The following is a 21029-nucleotide window of genomic DNA, read 5'->3' as shown; positions in this document are numbered from 1 at the left end:
TTTACTTCATTTGATATCTTAATCCTTCAAGCGCCGTGATCTAGACAAATATATAAAATCATTGTTCCTAGCTACCGGGGTCCCATGCGACGCGCGAAGGCTTAATCATATTATTATAAAGTATTATTAAAATAATGTGTAATTAATAATATTGCGATTCTAAAGTAAATACTCCCTTACATAGACAATATAACAAAACAAATAATTTACACAAGACAAAAATTGTTAGAAAGAAAGTTAATAATATTGTATTCGACTGTACTCAATGTAATGTATGTAGAAGTTTACAATCAAATTTAATGGTTTTCTAGGTCAAAAGTCAAGCAAAAATTGGACTGATATTGGGCACTATTTCAAGCACAATTTTTTGAGACGTAAATTGTTCCTATAGCTCGTTCGATATTCGCGCACTGAGGTGAGTATGCTGGGCGTAGAACCTACGCCCAGCATACTCACTGAACGAAGCCTGTAACTCCGAAGTTATTCGAGCACTGTTTGAGGTTTTTTCTTTTTGGGCACCGTTTGGCACTATTTGGGAACTATTTTTTGAAGTAAGAATTATGTTTGAAGCGTATACAGATTCTCCGGACGGAGGTGAGTATGCTGGGCGAAACCTTCGTCCAGCATACTCATCGAACTATGGCTATAACTTCGCAAGTACAAGAGCACTATTTTTTTCCTTTGGGCACTATTTAGCACTATTTCAGAACAGTTTTTTGACATTCATGAAATATCAGGATTCCATGGTGAGTATGCTGGACGAAGGGACACAAAGAATGCTTTCTTATTTTAATCGTCGTGGTACGTATATAGCTATAGCACTTAAAGCTCCATATCTAACGGTGAAATAATGAATTATTAAAATTGGTCCAGTACTTCTTCAGATTAGCGTGTTCAAATAAACAAACTTATGTAGTTACATATAAGATTTTAACTTAGTTTCAGTTAATTGTGAATTAATATAATGTAGCATTATTACTGGAAAAGCACCTCTATGGGTTTCCCACCAATAATGTGCTAGGAATGTTTTTGTAAATAACAAATAGTATAGCTTCAAACGCTAAACGCTTTGATTAATTTCACAAACACATCCGTCGCTACGCACCTTCGCACATCTCTGGTGGAATACCCTAAGGACTAAGGAGTGAGGTAGTACAATATGCAAATAAAACACATTTTGCAGGTACTTTTGTACGATTTATTTCAATAACACAGTCTTACAACAAATCAAGACAACAAATGGACATTAAATGCTGGTAACTTTATAACATTTCTTATAATATAATATTATCTACATCAAAATGATGCTTCCAATATTATTTTTTACAGGAAATGTAAGACGACTAAATACAATTTTTAGAATGTTGAGAAAGTGCCTATTGATATCCCCTTACTATATTATAATATGATTAGTAAGCAACTAAAGTGAATTTCTAGTAAAACTAAGATTATATTACAGAATCATTTTTGAATCAACACAAAGTATTCAGCACCATAGCGAACTAGCTACAATATCGCAAAAGAAGTCTTTATAAACATAAATTAAAATTTATACATTTATACAGTTGTCTTCTGTTTTGCAAGTTTTGGTGTATTGTTATATTCAAGTAAATGCTAAGTTTAATTTATAATAAACTATAAAGTGCATTTATATAAAATAAATTCAACGGAAAAGAATAACTCATTACATTGATATGGTACTCAATTTTTACTTGGTGAATAGGTCCTAATTTTACATGACATCAAATCAAAGTGTTTTTAAACCAAAGTTCAAACTCATTAACTTTTCCGCAATATTTTTCTATTATAATATTACAATAATTAACAAATTAGATACAACAAGTTAATATTAATACAATACTTTATTATGTCAGAAAATAAATTAAACTTATACAATGTTTACCCAATTGAAAATAATGATGCTTTGATATTTCGTTGTAGCTTTCAGTCTTGTGTTATAAGATTCTGAAACAAAAATTGTACTTTTAATTTACAATTATTTAAAAATAGCATATAATATATATAAAGCGTAGCAACACAGAACAGTAACAGCATATAGAAGTGTGATGTGGGCGTGGCCCACGTGTCAATAATAAGTTTAGATCACCTAACTTGCTCTCAGTTGTGCGCAGAAAAATATTTGAGTCGGTTGTCAGCTGTCAAACCTTTTTTCCATATTTATTCATTAATTAGGACGTGTTGTTCGCTATTAGAGTGCAAAAATGATAGCAGACGAAATAATATCAGCAATGGAGGCATTTCATACCATCGGTAAGTCTTATTTTTATTTATTTTACATAATATATTTTATGTTATAACTTCGCTTGTCGTAATTTGTCAAAATTGTATACAAATTTCTAGTCAAAATGAACCTTAATACGTCAGAAATTAGTACTATTATAGATTGAACAGCAAACAAGACTAACTGGAATATTATCGCAAATTGCAATAAACAAACGAATGCGCATATCGACAGTATCGATACTTTAGAAAAGACAAACATTATAAATATTAAACTTTCATTTGTCCAATTTATTTATAGATTTCCCAAAGAGGCTAATTTAAAAGAGAAATGGATAAATGCAACGTGACGAGTTAACTGGATGCCGAACAGCACTAAGCAGTCTAACAAAGGCCACCGATACAGCAAACCTACGGCAGTTCCAAGATTTAAAATAATGCATATTTTCTGTTTGTATTTTGTAAATATAGATTAATACTATTCTATTCCGTTTTTTATTTAATAATAATAATATACAAAGACATACTTAGTAGTAATAATAAATAAACATACTCCAAAATGTGACACATTATACTACATGTATAAATAATGTACTACTACTAAATAATACTCATATAATAGAAAGAAAAAAAATACACAAAAAATATTTATTTGTGAATTATCGATAACAAGGCTGACATCCCTCAGGGCATAGCATCAGATAAATATCAAGTTAATGTCATTAATGTTGAGTTACACAAATTTCAACCTTATCTCTATGTGTTGAGGTTCATAGTTATATCTATAGAAAACTAACGCCCTCTGTTGTGGAGTAGCTGAATGTTTTCGAATTTGGAATTTCTGTACAATGAGAAACAAAACATCTAATATACCTAGGGATGTTATACTAAAATAAACCGTAACATGGTGCGTTGGGGTATTGAAATGCTGAATTTATAACCTAAGTCAGTTTTTACTCAAATTAAGCTGTCCAATCAAAGGCATAGTTTACTTGTAGTGTACTGTATAACTATCGGTTTAAATGTGTGGGTTTGGCGACACTGGTTTTCATACTAATTATGACATTATAGCACTTCTATATGTTTTTACTGTTCTGTGCGTAGCAAGTATAAAGGAATCAAGCGCGGATCCAGGGGGGGGGTCACGGGGTCATGACCCCCCCCTGGGCTTGGTCCACAACCTAAGTGGACCACTAATTTAATATTAACTTTTTTAAATTAACAAATTAATACTGTTCAATATGATGTTTTTATTGAATTTTGAGACATATAGACTAGAGTAGATAATTTTTGAAACAAAAAAAAATCGCAGTCGGATGAAACCCATTAGAAAAGGAGGGGAATATGATGAAAATTAAAGGAAAAATAAATTACGGTCAATCCGAGTTCGGGAAAAGGGAGGAAGGAGCTTTTAAGAGAAAAAAATGGTTTCTCTTGATTTCCGACAAAACTACAAGTCCTACGGAAAAAAGTTCAATGGCAAAGTTGTAGATAATAAAAAGATCTACAACTTTTGTATTGACAATTTTTTCACATAACCTCAAAATTTAGGTGAAAAATTCAAAAAACCAAGTTTTTGGTTTTTTATTTTTATCTACTTCAAAATTTATTTTTTTCTACGAAATTTGGTGGAAACTTGCTTTATTATGTCCCAAATACACTGTAATTTATTTGACTGAAAATATTTATTTTTTCGCCTTATTTTGAATTAATACCAAAAAAACAACCTAATTTTCAATCGAAAAGTCACCCGTCAAAATATCAGCTTTTTTCAAAAACTTGGGGAGCCTTTTATTCATTGAAATCTCTACTTTCATATGGTGTAAAAAAAATAAACATTACCATAGTAAATGTTCTCAGAAAATGCATACAAACAGTGTGAAAATGAGCTTTTACTAAATCAGGCACACTTCTCAAACTACCTGAAATGTTTTTATCGACATCATTTTGCTTTTGAATATGCTGTAAAATATTATACTTAGAACAGATAATTTTTTTCTTTTGAAATATTACCGAAAAGCCGATACAAGAGAAGATATAGAGTTCGAGAAGTGTGCCTGATTTAGTAAAAGCTAATTATGACACTGTTTGTAAGCATTTCCTGAGAACATTTACTATGGTAAGGTTTATTTTTTTTACACCATATAAAAGTAGAGATTTTGATGAATAAAAGGCTCCCAAAGTTTTTGAAAAAAGCTGATATTTTGACGGGTGACTTTTCGATTGAAAATTAGGTTGTTTTTTTGGTATTAATTCAAAATAAGGCGAAAAAATAAATATTTTCAATCAAATAAATTACAGTGTATTTAGGACATAATAAAGCAAGTTTCTACCAAATGTCGTAGAAAAAAAATAAATTTTGAAGTAGTTAAAAATAAAAAACCAAAAACTTGGTTTTTTGAATTTTTCACCTAAATTTTGAGGTTATGTGAAAAAATTGTCAATACAAAAGTTGTAGATCTTTTTATTACCTACAACTTTGCCATTGAACTTTTTTCCGTAGGACTTGTAGTTTTGTCGGAAATCGAGAGAAACCATTTTTTTCTCTTAAAAGCTCCCCCCTCCCTTTTCCCGAACTCGGATTGACCGTAATTTATTTTTCCTTTAATTTTCATCATATTCCCCTCCTTTTCTAATGGGTTTCATCCGACTGCGATTTTTTTGCACTTTTTATTATTTTTAAAGGGATCTACCCCAGTGTAATAAAGTAATATAGAACAATGAAATCAATTACAAACGGTAATGGAAGAGAATATAACAAAAATTATAGAAAAAGTTTATTAGGGTCGACCAGTGGTCGTAATTTAAGGACAAATAACAGGTTTTTCGATTAAAAAAAAAACTATAACTGTGGAATAAAGTGTAATGGTAAAGTTGTATGCTGTGGTTGTATGTAATTAATTTTTTTTCTACAACTTTTGCTGTTACACTTTTCACACAAAACCTCAAATATCGAAATATCCCAGTTCGTGGATAAGACATAAAATAGCAATTTTTTTTCAAATGAACACTATAAAATAAAGTCAAATTACAACAAAAAATCGGCCAAGTGCGCGTCGGACTCGCGCACCGAGGACTCCGAGCAAGCATATTTTTTCATTATGTTGTATTTTACAATTTTGTTTAAAGGATTTTTTTCTTTATCTGTGCTTGTAAGTGCTTAAGTCGTTGCTTTTAACCAAATTTCAAGAATGTGTTCACGGGAAGTACCTTGTAGGTTTTGATTGATGATTCCCTTGCAAGTAGTTGCGAATTAATGAATATGCGGCTCTAATTGCTTTTTCTTCAGATTACGTTGACATAGAATTTGAATTAAATAACAGATTTAAGTTATTATAGACCTGAGTTCTGATGTGAATATCAATGAAATACATGTAGACGTTCATGAGTAAAGGGATTGTAAGTTTAAAATTATTTAAAAATATATTTTTATTTAATTTAATTAAATAATTAGGGTTTTCGCAGTTATTACTACATCTGTGCTATAACACCTCAATACCTGCAGGGAGCAGCCTGTCCCGTAAACACAGTCTTGAAATTGAATAAAAAGTATCGTGTTATAGCACAGATGTAGTACCTACAATCAAAAGATGCAGCTGTAATTGCTGAAAATTTTCGACACTCCCTAAGAAATCAAAACCTACAGGATAGTTCCCGAGTAAACAGTCATGAAATTTAGTACAATCAAACGTCTTATAACGCAGACTAGCTTACCGCTCGCGGCTTCGCCCGCTTTCTCTAAAACCTTATAAATTATATACTATTCCTCTTGAATCACTCTATCTTTAAAAAAACTGCATCGAAATTCGTTGCGTAGTTTTAAAGATTTAATCATACATAGGGACATAGGCACAGAGACAACGACTTTGTTTACTAATTGCGAAAAGCATGAATTTTTCCTTAGATTAAAATATAAAAAAATATTAAAAAAAATTTTAACTTACAACCCTGTTACTCATGAACGCTGACATGTATTTACTTGATATTCATACCAAAAACTCAAGTCTAAAATACTTTTACGCTATAATAAAATCAAACTTCTATGTCAACGAATCAGAAGATACAGCCGTAAATGGTGAAAAATTTCGCAAATTTCGACATTCGCAAGGGAATCAAAACTCAAAACCTACAGGGTACTTTCCGTAAACTCAGAATCTTGAAATTCGGTACAAAGCAACATCTTATAGTACAGATACAGGAATAATTGCAAAAAATATATATTTTTCAAGTTTGTCTGCCTGTCAAGACCCTTTTTCTCAGGAACGCGTGGAGGTATCAATCTGAAATTCATACCGAATACTCAAATCTACGGTTCCTTGTAGTTGTGAAAAAATCAAACTTATAAGCCAACGCAATCAAAAGATACAGCCATTTATGCCGTAAATTATCGCAAATTTCGACATTATCGCAAGGGAATCAAAATCTATAGGTATTGTACTACTTCCTGTGAACACAGAGTTCTGAAATTTGGTTAAAAGCAATGTCGGCACAGATGGAGGAAAAATTGCTAAAACATACATTTCATGCTTATCAACATTCGCAAGTGTTGCCAGGAATCAAAACCTACAGGGTACTTCCCGTGAACACAGAATCTTGATATTTAATAGAAACTTACGTCTTTATAGCACAGATAAAGGAAAAATCGCAAAAAGCATAAATTATTTAAAACATATAAAAATGTTTGTACGGAACTCTTGGTTCGCCAATCCGACTCGCACTTGACCATTTTTTTTAAATCTACGTATCAATTAAATTACTAAAATATAGCTTTTGAAAATTGACCACGCCTATGTGACCCCCCCCTGGCACTAAAGCTGGATCCGCCCTTGAAAGGAATACATATCTATATATACAAATTAGTTTTTTTTTGTTGTTTAAACCGTCTATTAGCTAATTATTTAATGTGTACAAAATAATTTATACAGGGTGTCCCACTATCGGTATACTAAGCGCAAAGGGACTTGTAGTTCAAATTCAAATTCAAATTATATTTATTTGCAAGAATGTAGTTACAAATTATAGATGTTTTTAATTACAATATTATGTGGCTAATACATTCTACCCATTGATTGGGTGTGCAAATATTGAAAAAGAAAGTACGTACGTACTCAGCGTATGCAAAACTATAACCTCCTTTGAGCTTAGTATACCAACAGTGGGACACCCTGTATACTAGGTAATGTAAATAAATTTATAAGGAAGCAAGTTTGTATCGAATATATTGATGTAAAAAACTACCGCCGCCGTTTGCCGTGTTGAACAATGTTTTATACAGTTCATTGTCTGTTTGTTTTTGAAGTGATAACTTTTATCGGAGCGTAAACTGCTTCGTTACGTAACGCGTTACGGCGCTTGCTTGTTCGACTTAACTTCTCACGCATACGGCAACGCTAGGCAGGCTCCTCTCAGATCTTAACCCACTGCGCTAGCCTATTTCAATTTATCACTTCAGCGTTGTGTCCCGAGACTTACAAACTTTTTATTTTTTCGACTTCTCTTGTCGCCCTCGACTGTTTTGTTTGTTCCGTCTCATTTCCGACGCAGACTATTTTAACGGATATCTGATAGCGTTACCTGAATGTATACCTGTAATGATACCTATTTGAAGGTTCCTCTATGTTGAATTGAATAGTACAGCCACATATCACTCACCGGTCAGTGGTAGGGCTGCAGGTAGGCGGTGGTGGAGGCGAGGTCGCGCCGCAGCCAGGCCGCGTTGAGGCGCACGGTCTCCAGCGCCTGCTGCACACTGCGCTCGGTGCCGGGCGACTTGTGCGTCGCGAAGAACTCCTCTATCTCGCGCGCGCTCGCCTCCGACGCGAAGTTCTCCGTCGTTGATTTCACTAGGCGCGCGAGGAGGAAGCCTCCCTGTCATGATAAAGTGTGAATTAAGTTTGTTAGAACAGGTGGATGTGTTTTGCCGTTAACTACCAAAATTTTAAAATGAATCTTTCATCAATCAATTCGTTTTCAATGATACGAATTCTATACGATAAATCCAATATATTTCAAATAATAAATCAATTGCACAAAATATAAAGATTCCAAAATTTACCTGGTAACGGTCCATAAATTCCTGCCAGTGGTCCTTGAAGAACTGCCAGGCCAAATCACGTCCATTTCTGCTCACTGCCACAGAAACGATCACGAACACCGTGTCTTGAGAACGTACTTCATCCTGAAAATATTTCATACTTCATATAATGACATACTTTAAAACACCCGCAGACTCATCATAAAGCTGTGAAATCATCCCATAAACACAATTATTCAACTAGTAGGTTGTAAATGTGAAAACTGTTATGACGATTCAAAAGTGCTTCTAGAAGAAGTCTTATTGAATAAATAAATGTTAGTTTTGAGTTAATTTGATAGTTGAATAGAACAATCACTCATAATTTATTTACTACTACATCATTATTTTTTTAACGTAAAGTTTTTATATGATATAAACGTATACAAACTGACCGAGATAGCGAACTCGAGCACTCGGTTGAGCAGCGCGGGGTCCCTGACGGCGCCGAGCGCGCGGCTGATGCGGTCCTTCTCCTCGTGCAGGTCGGCCGCGCGGTACAGCTGCAGGAAGCGCTCGAACGTGCCCGCGTCCGCGCCCGCCAGCACCGCGCGGTAGCACGCCGAGCGCAGGTCCGCCGGCAGCGGGCACGACCCGCTGCTGTGCTTCTCGAAACTGGCACAATTACATAATAATTATAGCGACGCTATTGCGCTTCTCGAAACTAACAGACAATTACATAATATAGCGCCGCTACTGTGCTTCTCGAAACTAACAGACAATTATTTATTTATTATTTAAAAAACATCGCTACAAAAATATTGGAGTGTGTTTCGACATATTTAAAATAACATACTTACTTAACTCTCATTTTAATATATTTTTTAAGCTAAAATACGCCTAATTTAGCCAATTTCTACTCACAAAAATCATAAAATTACATTATTCTTAATTTTATCTTGACCAATGTTCTAGGGCCGATTTTTCAATGCAATTATTCGTCGAATAATGTATAAAACTACCATTTTAAAAACGTATTCTAATTGCCCGTATTTGACAGTTTACGTGACATTTTAATATTATCGTGTAATACTTTATTGGACGGATAAGTTTTATCCAAGCATTGAAAAATCGGCCCTTAAAATTTTAAAAATCCATTCCGCATGGCATCCACTCATAAAAACTTACCGGATTTTAGCCTCTTTGATAGTATCAGGATCTTCAAAACTGATCATCCTGTTGAGCACTAAACTTCTAAGCAGAGTATCCAAATGGCTTTCCTTTTCTTCAGCGTCCCATCCCAGGCGCTTGGTAACATTGGCAAACAATTTACGGCCGTAATTTTTGAGCGGTTTATCGAGAGCCGTGTGTGAAAATAGAGCGCTAAGTTTCGATAAGCAATTCGCTATAGACGACCATACGGTGAAATTTGTTTCATTGCTGAATGCTTCCATAAGTTTCAATGACTGGAAACAAAGTTATACAAATTAAAAATATTTTGATGCATTTAATAACATTAGAACAAACACATGAAATAAGGCAATTTTTACTTCACATCATAATTTATTATGCATGTGCAAAATTCGGCTTTACAAACATTAATTTTGATTTAAAAATGAATGGAAAATACATATAAATGTAACATACCTCATTGGTGTGTGCATGTCCCGCCTGGACAAATGCGAAGCAATCGTCAAGCAAACCGAGACGGTCTAGAGGCGGCAAGGAACCGTCTCGAATGGCGCCCACTAAACGCTCTAATAGTACTGGCTCATATCGCGTGCGATAATATCCAACCTGCAAGATCATTTAGTAATATAGCATAAGAATTGACATAAGAAACCAATTTAAACACTTATTTAACAAGACGCAGTCTTATTGAAAGTTAACATCTTATTACATAAAACATAGAGATTTTAATTTTATTTAATCACTAGCTGCACCGCGCGGTTTCACCCCCGTGGCTCCACCCCTGTTGGTCGTAGCGTGATGATATATAGCCTATAACCTTCCTCGATAAATGGGCTATCTAACACCGAAAGAATTTTTCAAATCGGACCAGTAGTTCCCGAGATTAGCGCGTTCAAACAAACAAACAAACAAACTCTTCAGCTTTATAATATTAGTAAAGATGAATACTTACAGTGCCAGGGTTCAGTTTGACCCAAGAATCTTCAGCCACATTTTCTAATACAACTTCTTGTGTATGTTTATCCAGAACTGTTGAAAGCGCTACCTGTGAAACAAAAAAAAAAATGATTTTTTTATTGCTATTTTTTCATATCGCGATACGCGATATTAATTAATACATTTCCTACAATCAACAATTATTCAGCTGCATATATTATCTTATCACAAATGCTAGTTGTAAAAATTCTATAGCACTAAAAATATTTTGCTAAATTTACTGGAATTTCAAGTGACTGTTTTGTAATCATTGTATTGATAAGCAAACAGCTATTCAGATGCTTAAAACAGTTCTAGCTACCATATTTGATTAACCAAAACAAGGGATACTGCACTTCAAATTTAAACGTAATGTTACGAATTTAATATCAAAAAACCACATTATTTACTTCTACAGAATTAGTTTTAAATAATTATTTACTTTACTATCCTTCAACTTAAATTTTTCAATAGTAGGAAATGTAGATGCTGATTGTTTTGCAAGTATGTTAACATCACATTCACATATTTTATGTACTGTCTGTTCATTTGATAATTTATCTGGTGACTGTTTCTATAAACAGAAATTAACGATAAAAAATATTATGTAAATAATACAAAACCTGTATAGCCAATTCATGCAATAAAATTGTTTTATCATTTGTATAATCTACAACTTTTTCATAGTATATTTATGTTATGCATATCTCACTTTAAGTGATAAAAATACATTTGGCACTGAATCAATGCAAAAAGATATGTAGATATCATCAATTTAATCAAAGATAACATGAGCTTATCAATTGAATGAGGAAGTGAACTTGAAAAACTAGGTCAATGATATATCAAATCAATATCAGATATCTATGATACCAAATATTTATTACCTTAGAAGGTTGCTCTTGAGTAGAGATAGTGATGGGCACCATCCATATAATATCATCACCTTGGCTGCCATCAGCACAGAATTTTTGTTGTGTCAATTTTAATACACGATGGGGCCCTCTTTGCTCAGAACTGACCTAAAAGAATTAAAAAAAAGCCTCCATAAATACATAAAGTCACAAGTGTTACTGAAAGAGGCTCTGACTGGTCATTTGTCTATAGAAACAATATTCCGAAATTATACAAACACATTTCCACTTATTAAGATGTTGTTTGGGCAAATATAGATGATCCACTACATTTTTAACACGCTTTCGCACATTTTTATTGCACAAAATCATATTGAAATGAAAATACTAATATATATAAAATAATAATGTTTGGAGTGCTCATTCAATAAATTTATTTTATTTATGTAATAAAAAAAAAAAAAACAAAACTTAATGCTTTTTTTCCATTTTACTCTAAACAAATACAATTCTATGTACATATTTTAATTCATTGTACCTGTATAAAATAAGAGATGATTACTAAATATATAAAATAACCTATATTTTGTTAATAACACTATCATATTGTTCAACCTAGCATAATATAGAAACATTATTATTTGAGATAAGATAAAGCCATTGTTTTCCTTCATAAAACTAAAATAAATGACATACTTATGCAAAGTTTTATCAGCATAGTTAATTAAATAATAGCCTGTATTTGTTTAATGTGCTTTTAATTGGAGAGAAAATTAAGGATTGTCAGGCACATAAAGTTGATTACATTGTAATTTAATTCTTATAAAAAGATAATTACCTACACTTTTTACTTTTTTATCAGTATAACAGTAATTAGAAATATATTTGATCTGTACATGTAAATTTCACTTCACAAAAAAGGCTAGATAAAAATATGACCTTGAGACTAATCAAAATATCAGAAAACATTTTCTATCAATAAAAATTACACTTCATATATTATTAATAATAAGTATCACTTAGAAACAACGAACCATTCAAATACACATAAGCACAATTACAATGGACTGAATCACTTCAACTTTGCCACCACATAACAATGGGCTATAAACACAATGAAACAGTAATAAATTAAATTACATTTAGAGTGTAAATGTAAGTGCTCGACAATAGCAATAGTTATATTGATTCGCTGATATTATAGAACAAGCATGTTATTCTTCCTAAATATTATTACTATGTATAATTCAATGAAAAATATTTTAGTGTAAAACATAAATTTTACTTTACCTGCACCATTGGGAAACCCATTTGCTTGGTCCAAGTTGACATGACAGCTCCTACAGGCTTATTTGAAGCTTCTTCTAGTGCTGCCCATAAATCTTCAGTAAATGTGTTTTTGTACTGTTTAAAAAATAAATATTTACGTTATATTTAGTAGAGAGAAAAAAATAAAATAATTATTTATTTTTATTAAAAAAAACTAACCTGGTGTCTAGTAAGGTAAATATTCATGCCTTTGCGAAAATCATCATCACCAATGTATCTATGCAACATCCTAATAACTGATGCACCTTTGTTGTAAGAAATATCATCAAATATTTCATCTATCTCTGATGGATGACCCACAGGGACTTCAATAGGATGTGAATTTTTCAAACAGTCCAATTCTAATGCTCTGAAAATGTATAATAATGTATATAATATATATTGTTGTATATTTAATGTAAACAAAACACTGACACACTAAGTTGAATGACTTTTAGGTATGAGCTTGGCGGTGCTCCAATTTTATTCTTCAATGAATTAGCAATTTTTTCAGTTTAAATTAAACCATTACATTTAAAATTTGAAAATCATGATGAGATGGTGAATTAGCCAAGTTGATACTATACAATAGTTTATTACCTATTTAATTAGATAACTTACCGTATGTATGTCTCGGTTACAAACTGAGTCCATATGTCATATTCTGGAAACAGATGATTGACACACAGGAATTCAACAAATGATGCATAACCCTCATTCAACCACAGATGCGTCCACCATTCCATAGTTACCAAGTTACCAAACCACTGGTGAGCCAACTCATGGCCCACAACCAAAGCTATCCACTGTCTCCTTACAGCTGAAGTGTGCTCCTCATCAACAAGCAGACAAGTTTCTCTGTAAGTGACTAGACCCCAATTTTCCATAGCACCAGCTGAAAAATCAGCAATGGCTATCAAGTCTATTTTTGGCAATGGATATGCAATATCAAAGTAGTCCTTATAATAAGGAAGAACTTTAGCAGCAACTTCTAATGCAAACAATCCCTGTTTGCTTTTTCCTACAGGGGTGTAAACACGCACAAGCACACCGTCATGAGACTTTTTCTCCACATAATCATACTCTCCAACCACAACAGCTACCAGGTATGTAGACATAATTGGTGTTGTATCAAACTGCATGATTTTATTATCACCAACTATTTTTTCTTCTTTAACCGGCATGTTGGACAATGCAACTCTATCAGAGGGCACTTCTAAAGTTATATCAAATGTGGCTTTGATGGCAGGTTCATCCCAGCAGGGAAAACATCTTCTAGCATCTGTGGCCTCAAATTGAGTTACTGCTGCATAACGTTCTTCGCCACTAGGAGTCAAATACTTGCTCCTATAGAGGCCTTTCATCTTATCATTGATTTCACCAACAAAATCGCAAAACAATGTTGCGGTTCCTTCAGGCAATGCATTGTCAAACACGATAGTTGCTGTTTCATCTGCTGCGTCGACTTTAACTTCCACTGGATTAAGTGTAGTAGCCTCTCCACCTTCATCATATTGGAGTTTAACGCTCTTGAACTCCAAATCTAAGCTATTGAGCACAATTTCTTTGGTAGAGGTAACAATCTGAAATTTAGCGCGTCGTTGTTAGTACGTCACATGGAAACTAGGTACATATTTGCAATAACTAAATGATGAAATTTCCTCTTACCGACACTTTCACCCTAGTAGAGCCCGTAAACGTAAATTTTTCTAGATTAGGAATTAGATGTAATTCGTAATGTTTAGGAATAACATTTTTAGGAAGTCGTTGGAACGGTTTGTTTTCTGGCATTGTCACTTTTTCTTTCAATATCGTAAATGTGGGCCGTACGCAAGAGAAATACCGTAATGACCGAGTGACAGAGTGAACTCCCACTCCGATTACACCCGCACAGCCAATACGTACCCCCCTCGCACGCCCGCTACCCCACTCCAAATAACGGTCTATGCTACGTAACAATTTGCAATGGCGACCTAAGTTACGTTGACAAATATATTTGCCATAAAATTGCAAACGAACAGAAGAACGCAAAGCCTGTGAAATTTGTAGGGACATGGAAAATAATTAATTTTCAATTAAGAAATTTGAATTAGCAGGCCGTGCCGTTAATGTTTTCTCAAATTATTAAATACATATATAAATTATAAAATCGATGTCATTTCAAAGTGTCATCCGTCACGTACTTTGACAATCATTTTTTTAGGTTATGTTAATATTATTCTAGCTTGGTATTAGTTACAATAGGTACCTTAAATTAGTTTTTGAGTTAAATCCAAATTAATATACACTCAGATTACAAAATAAAAGACAGATGGAGCGTTGCCGAACTAAACCGAATAATTTATCGTCATTTCCATAAAGCTATGTGTGCTGTCATTTCGCCGTTGCACTGTACGTACACGGTGCTTCTGTGTGCGTGTTATGTTACCAGATAATGAAAAATTTCCCAAATTTTTGCCCGACTACGGAAGAAAGAGGGTTATGTTTTTCGAGTGTATACCTACACTCGAAAAACATAACCCTCTTTCTTATGTATAATATTTCTTTGACACGCCCTGCAGTATAAACTGTTGGATCGATTTTGAGTTGTGACTTGTGAGGTGTCATTGCAATCATCTGAATTATGAAGGTAGCTGTGGTGGTAGTGACGTAGGCTACATAAATTATTAGCAGTCATGTTTTAATTTTTATTTTAATATAAATTCGGGTTTTTGATATTATTTTATAATATTGTAAAAATTATTTTATCACCTATCTAGTATCTACTAAAGTTATACATGGACAAAATAATTTTATTAAAATTTTATTAAATAAATTACATTAAATTTATTAAATAAATTACATTAAAAAAGAGTTTTTATTTTTCAAAACATATGAATGCGAATAGCGGTAGTTTTTAGTCGAGAATGCGGGACATTTTATTTTCATCATATCCATCATGTGTTCACATGAATTCAATCGCAAGCGAAAACGACGCTTTTTATAAAAGTAACAAAAAAATGTATAATGCTTTTTAAAATAATCTAATAATGACCATGAACTTTTATTGCACTATACAAATAATCACATTCACGATCGAAAAATCCAACAGCACTACCCCGAATATCTTTTAAAGTTTTAACCATTTTACCCCTAAAAATGGCAAATTCATTTTCAAAATACTGGCAGCATACGTTGAAGTTTTGAATTCCTTCGTATTTGTAAAATTATTATTTGTATACAAAATTAAATAAGCCAAATAATCTACAGAAAATCTGTAAAACGATGTTTTATCTTTTTGTTTGTTTTCGGGAACAAGCTTTACAGCGTTTTAATATCACAAGACAGCATTTTTTTACTAAAATATCAAACCCCTTTTGACGTATTGCATGACACTAGAATCGCTATAGCACTAGCGGAGGAACGTATTTGTTTTTGATTTCGTATTTTCTTTGACAAGGGCGATGAATGATTGACATGCTCCATCTGTATTTTATTTTGTAATCTTAAGAATATACAATACAAAATTGCGTAGTATATACTTCAATAATATATAACGTGTTTTTAGCAGAATGTCTCCAAAAGTTGAAAATCTTTAGATATCCCACATATCTCAGTAAAATTACTTGCTATGTGCTTGTAACCAGCGTTGTGAAGTAATGAGCGAAACATATAATAATATATTAAAGTGAAACTTTTATTACATCGTCTCAAACTTTTTGGTCTGTGTGGCGCATGTCGCGTGTATCGCGGCTGCCGAGTAGGTATACCTACTCGGCAGCCGACCGTCACGCGACATGCGCTACACAAAGCAGTGTTCGGAACCGTTCGAACAGTTTCACTTTTACCGTGGTTTCATAAAACCACACAACATTTTTCAATATATTTTTATTATATCCAATAAATATGACTTTTCAAAAATACTGTCGCACTGGTGTACATTTTTTTTTCAAATCTTGAAATATCTGTAATTATGTAATTACTTACTCTGTGGACATATCCGTGTAGAGATAAACTACGATAACATGGCGCGCCCCTCCAAATTACTGTTTCAATGTGTGTAGTGACATCCTTACGAAGGAGTTTGTATGTAGTTGTAGAGTGCGTTTCACGCTGCTAGCGTAGCGTTCAATAGAATAGACTACGAATGTATGAGATTGACGTAAGCTGTAGATAAACGTATCAACAGCTTACGTCAATCTCATACATTCGTTGTCTATTCTATTGAACGCTACGCTAACAGAAAGCCACTTGCATAGGGGGGCTGGTTTCACGCAAGTTTCACGAAAGAAGACGAAAGAGTTCCCCTGCCGTTATGTTGGCGTACCTGACTGTCAAAAACGAAAATATTTTTTTTTAGAGCTAGCGCGCACGAGCAACTTTGTCTCCGCAACTATTTTGTCTCTCCACCCATGGGCTAGTATGAAAGTGCGCGCACGTAGCGACGCAACTCCCCATACAAATTGATGGGAGAGATAAAATAGTTGCGGAAACAAAGTTGCTCGTGCGCGCTAGCTCTTAATCAAAAATGACAGAGAAAATATTCTCCTTTCTTCCTAGCCTTATCCCGTATCTTACGGGGTCGGCTGCCTAGAAAGGAGAATATTTTCTCTGTCATTTTTGATTAAAAAAAAATATTTTCGTTTACGCACGCACTTCTACCTTGTCCGTCTGTGTCGTTCATTCTCCCTCTACGGTTGTCCGCTCAGTTGTCCGTGTGTCAGATAGTGTGATAACTGATAGTGTCAATGTCAACTGCCATTAGGGTGAATTTGGAAATTGGAAATTACATTTGATGATGTACATATTTTAGCGAATTATCGAATAAATAAATTAGATTATATGTCTTTAAAATTGTCTGTGTCATTTTCTATTTAGTACCTAAAAATGATATCGGATTTATGTGATGCAATTGAATAAATATCTGCATTAATAAGGACAAGCTGAACATAAATTCTGTTTAATTATTACATGTAATTTTGTTCCATTAAAATGAATACAAAATTAGTTATTTTAATTTTTTGTGTAGGTAAGTAAATTCAGGGCGTTTTTCATTATGCATTTAAAATCAATACGAATAGAAAAGACAATTATTGAAAGATGCATTATTGTTTCAGCATTTAATGGAGTGGTATCTTCAAAAGTATTAGAATTAAGTGATAAATTTATTGATATAAGCAAAGATGGAATGTGGTTTGTTAAATTCTATGCACCATGGTGTGCATATTGTAGTAGGCTGGAGCCTGTTTGGGCACATGTGGCCCAGGGATTGTATAATTCTCCAATTAAAGTGGCCAAAGTAGATTGTACACGATTTCCTGCTGTTGCTAGTCACTTTCAAGTCAGGGCATATCCCACAATCATGTTGTAAGTAAACAATTGCGTGGGTCAGTCAGTGGGTCAATTTTAATCATTTTTTTAATTTAGATTTTATATGAATAATTTTTATTTATCTTTTTATTCAAGTATAAAGGGATCATCTATGCATACATACAATGGTGAAAGAATCAAAGATGATATGTTAAATTATGCACTGAGAATGGCACAACCTCCAGTACAAAAGATTTCTTATGCAGATAGCATAGGAAACTTAAAAGATATGCATGATATATTCTTTGGCTACATTGGCGAACATCAGGGTACTTTGTGGGTAAGTATTACTGTGTTCATTATAGACTAAATAATGTGGATAGTTCAATGCTAAAAATTCAATTGTATATTTCAGGAGATTTTTAAAGTTCAAGCAGTTAAATATCAGCCCCATAATTGGTTTTATTCGATGTCATATGAGGTGGTAAAAAAAGATCTCAAACCTCCAAATACTACAAGTATTTTTGTTTATAAGGAAGATGATGTTTATTATTTTGAAAGTAAGTACCATCTCAATGATGATTTTATATTAAGTTGTTTAAGAATAAAGCTTTAATGAGTATGTTGTTTACGTTTTATGTTTAAGCATCACCACAGCTGATTGAAGACAAGGAAGCTTTAAATTCCACATTGGATAAATGGGTTCACTCTGAGAGATTTGGTTTCTTCCCTAAAATAACAAGATCTAATTTCAATGAATTGTTGGACATTGAAAAATACCTAGTTATAACTGTTGTTTCTGAAAATAAACTAAATGAAATAACACAAACTGAAAAAGATTTTAAAGACATGGTAGAAGGAATTATAAGGTAATTTTGTTGTTTGTTTTTTGTATTGTTATTTATTTTTATGTTTAGGAGTTGTTCACACAGAGCAGTGCTTATTTAGAGAACTAAGTACAGTTTAATTTTTATTTTAGAAAAAGGAAGCATGAACTTCATCCCAAATTTCAATTTGGATGGATGGGTAACCCTGAACTGGCCAACTCAATTGTTATGTATGATTTGACAGTACCACACATAATTGTATTAAACTCGACAACCCATCACCACCATTTACCTGATGATGATCCAGTTTTAATGACACCAGAAGCTGTTTCAATGTTCCTTGACGAAATACACAATCAAGTTGCACCTGTAAGTTTTTCAACTCTAACTCACTTTATAAATTATTGTTTTAACATTTTTACTATCATAAATGCACTTTTTTATTCAAGTATAATTATTCAACTAGATTTTTATTCAGTGTCTGAATTAATAATAATCGAATCTGATTTTATATAGAAATATGGAGGAAAGAGTTTTCTTGTGCGCCTATACCGAGGATTTTACGAAGCTAGAGCCACTGTGTCAAGTATGTGGAGGGGAAACCCAATACTGACTGCACTTGTGTTTGGGCTACCTCTCGGATTCCTATCATTGCTCTGCTATTCAATATGTTGTGCTGATATACTGGATGCTGATGAAGAAGAAAGTCCAGGTATAAATAAAGTAAAATATTGTAACAATCTGTCAATTTTAAATTTTATGTTCTCATGGTACAACATAAATTTTTGTTGTTTTATACAACTTAGTTTCCTTACATGAAAATACAAATTATCTTTTAAATTATTATTTTTTGTTACAGAATCACATGAGAAGAAGGATTAGAATACAGATCTAAGACTAAATCGTAAAATTATTATAATGCTAGTAAAATTTAAAACCAATGTTACTCATTAATAAAGTAAAGTCAGTAGGCACACCAAAAATATTATTTTTTTACAACAAATTGGTTTATATATTTGGCTATGACAATTAATGATAAGTTCACCCTGCAAATCATGTGGATTCTATTAAGAACAGATAGGTGGACGACAATTTGCTATTGGAAAATTAATTTAAGCACAGAGGCCATATAATATGGAAAACTTGGCACGTTGGACAACCTTGAATATTTTATAAAATCCAGGGTCAGTATATATTTAACATAATATTAGATTAACTAGTCATACGGTTTGGGTAAATGTCTATAATTTGATATTTGTTATTCAATTACATATAACGGAATGAATTAATTAACACAGAAAAGGGCAATAGAGATACTTCATATTATGCTACTTTTTATGAAAACGTCTGACGTTAGCACAGACGCTATTATTATATTGGCATCAGCTGTATAACATGATATATTTATACAGGCATTTAGTTGCAGTTATTTTCTTGCAAAATTATATTTTGATAATGGTATTATTTTAATAAATGAATTGTTTATCGTCAAATTACCTACATATTCTGTTTTTACTTTCTATGGAATTTTTGACGTGACAACGTCTTATAATTCGATACAGCCGGCTGCACGCACGAAAAAACATGACTCATGCGGCGTTACCTCGCTCTGAGGCGTTCCATGTGGCTTGAAGTGCAAGCGAGAGCGCGGAACGAGCGACAAAGAAGAACAATCGGAAGTTCAACTATTGTCAGTAAACCGACTTTACAGACTTAACCATTTTTTTGGATATATTATATGTACGTATTTTTATTTTAAATTAGCAGTCCGCCCCGGCTTCGCCCGTGGTACATATTTACGTTTTCTCTACGTAAGAACCATCCTCGTACTTCAAGGAATATAATAAAAAAAGAATTAACGAAATCGGTTCAGCCGTTCTCAAGTTATGCGCTTACGTAACAACACATTTTGGGATTCATTTTTATATTATATACTAGCGGTCCGCCCCGGCTTCGCCCGTGGTACATGTTTACGTTTTATCTACATAAGAACCATCCTCGTACTTCAAGGAATATAATAAAAAAAGAATGAACGAAATCGGTTCAGCCGTTCTCAAGTTATGCGCTTACCAACACATTTTGGGATTCATTTTTATATATAAGATTTTAAATTTAAATAATGTACCTACTGCATGGTAGGTATATTAATACATTGATTCCTTTCGGCCAAATAAACAGTAATAGATGAATTAGGTAAGAAATTTAAGATAAATAAATATAAAATATATTACTTAGGGCTGATTTTTCAATCCTTGGATAAAACTTATTCGTCGAATAATGTATAAAACTCCCATTTTAAAAACGTATTCTAATTGCCCGTATTTGACAGTT

The 21029-nt window shown here is 33.0% G+C and overlaps 2 protein-coding genes and 1 long non-coding RNA gene across 4 annotated transcripts; 2 read left to right on the top strand and 1 right to left on the bottom strand.

Moving 5' to 3' along the window:
* Positions 1-1175: 1175 nt before the first annotated feature.
* On the bottom strand, positions 1176-14696 carry Psa (puromycin-sensitive aminopeptidase). Its single transcript, XM_089701475.1, has 12 exons — positions 14251-14696; positions 13204-14165; positions 12763-12952; positions 12565-12678; positions 11308-11442; positions 10398-10490; positions 9902-10051; positions 9443-9720; positions 8710-8929; positions 8297-8419; positions 7894-8109; positions 1176-1965 (listed from the first exon to the last, which is right to left on the bottom strand). Exons 1-11 carry the CDS (start codon positions 14635-14637, stop codon positions 7897-7899), a joined length of 2865 nt encoding a protein of 954 aa, XP_089557601.1. The 5' UTR covers positions 14638-14696; the 3' UTR covers positions 1176-1965; positions 7894-7896.
* On the top strand, positions 1972-2727 carry LOC149483964 (uncharacterized). Its single transcript, XR_016316369.1, has 2 exons — positions 1972-2271; positions 2543-2727. It is a non-coding gene; the product is annotated as an uncharacterized LOC149483964 (long non-coding RNA).
* A 2576-nt stretch (positions 14697-17272) lies between the features above and the next one.
* Positions 17273-20927, top strand: LOC149483962 (protein disulfide-isomerase TMX3-like). Of its 2 annotated transcripts, XR_016316364.1 has the most exons (9): positions 17273-17590; positions 17679-17928; positions 18028-18211; positions 18287-18431; positions 18518-18740; positions 18851-19067; positions 19215-19410; positions 19558-19882; positions 20261-20927. XR_016316364.1 is itself a non-coding variant. In XM_089701464.1 (8 exons), the coding sequence occupies exons 1-8, from the start codon at positions 17554-17556 to the stop codon at positions 19578-19580; spliced, it is 1275 nt and encodes a 424-aa protein (XP_089557590.1). In that variant the 5' UTR covers positions 17273-17553; the 3' UTR covers positions 19581-20927. The 2 variants fall into 2 exon arrangements, 1 of the variants encoding a protein (XP_089557590.1); XM_089701464.1 differs by having other exon boundaries at positions 19558-20927.
* Positions 20928-21029: the final 102 nt, after the last annotated feature.

This window comes from Colias philodice, chromosome 12 (assembly GCF_061535455.1).
Source record: "Colias philodice isolate Cphi_HAF_F1 chromosome 12, ilColPhil1 Martin Lab GWU primary, whole genome shotgun sequence".
NCBI lineage: Eukaryota > Metazoa > Arthropoda > Insecta > Lepidoptera > Pieridae > Colias > Colias philodice.
The sequence above is the reverse complement of the archived record's forward strand: the minus strand, read 5'-3'. Positions and strand labels throughout refer to the sequence as shown.

Coding starts and splice junctions, on each gene's coding strand:
- Psa (XM_089701475.1), bottom strand. CDS start 14,637: ATGTCCCTACAAATTTCACAGGCTTTGCGTTCTTCTGTTCGTTTGCAA. Junction 8,930..9,442: donor ATCAAAGAGGCTAAAATCCG/GTAAGTTTTTAT, acceptor TAATTGTGCCAG/TTTCGAGAAGCACAGCAGCG. Junction 8,110..8,296: donor AATTTATGGACCGTTACCAG/GTAAATTTTGGA, acceptor TTATCATGACAG/GGAGGCTTCCTCCTCGCGCG.
- LOC149483962 (XM_089701464.1), top strand. CDS start 17,554: ATGAATACAAAATTAGTTATTTTAATTTTTTGTGTAG. Junction 18,741..18,850: donor ATGGTAGAAGGAATTATAAG/GTAATTTTGTTG, acceptor TTTTTATTTTAG/AAAAAGGAAGCATGAACTTC. Junction 19,068..19,214: donor TACACAATCAAGTTGCACCT/GTAAGTTTTTCA, acceptor GATTTTATATAG/AAATATGGAGGAAAGAGTTT.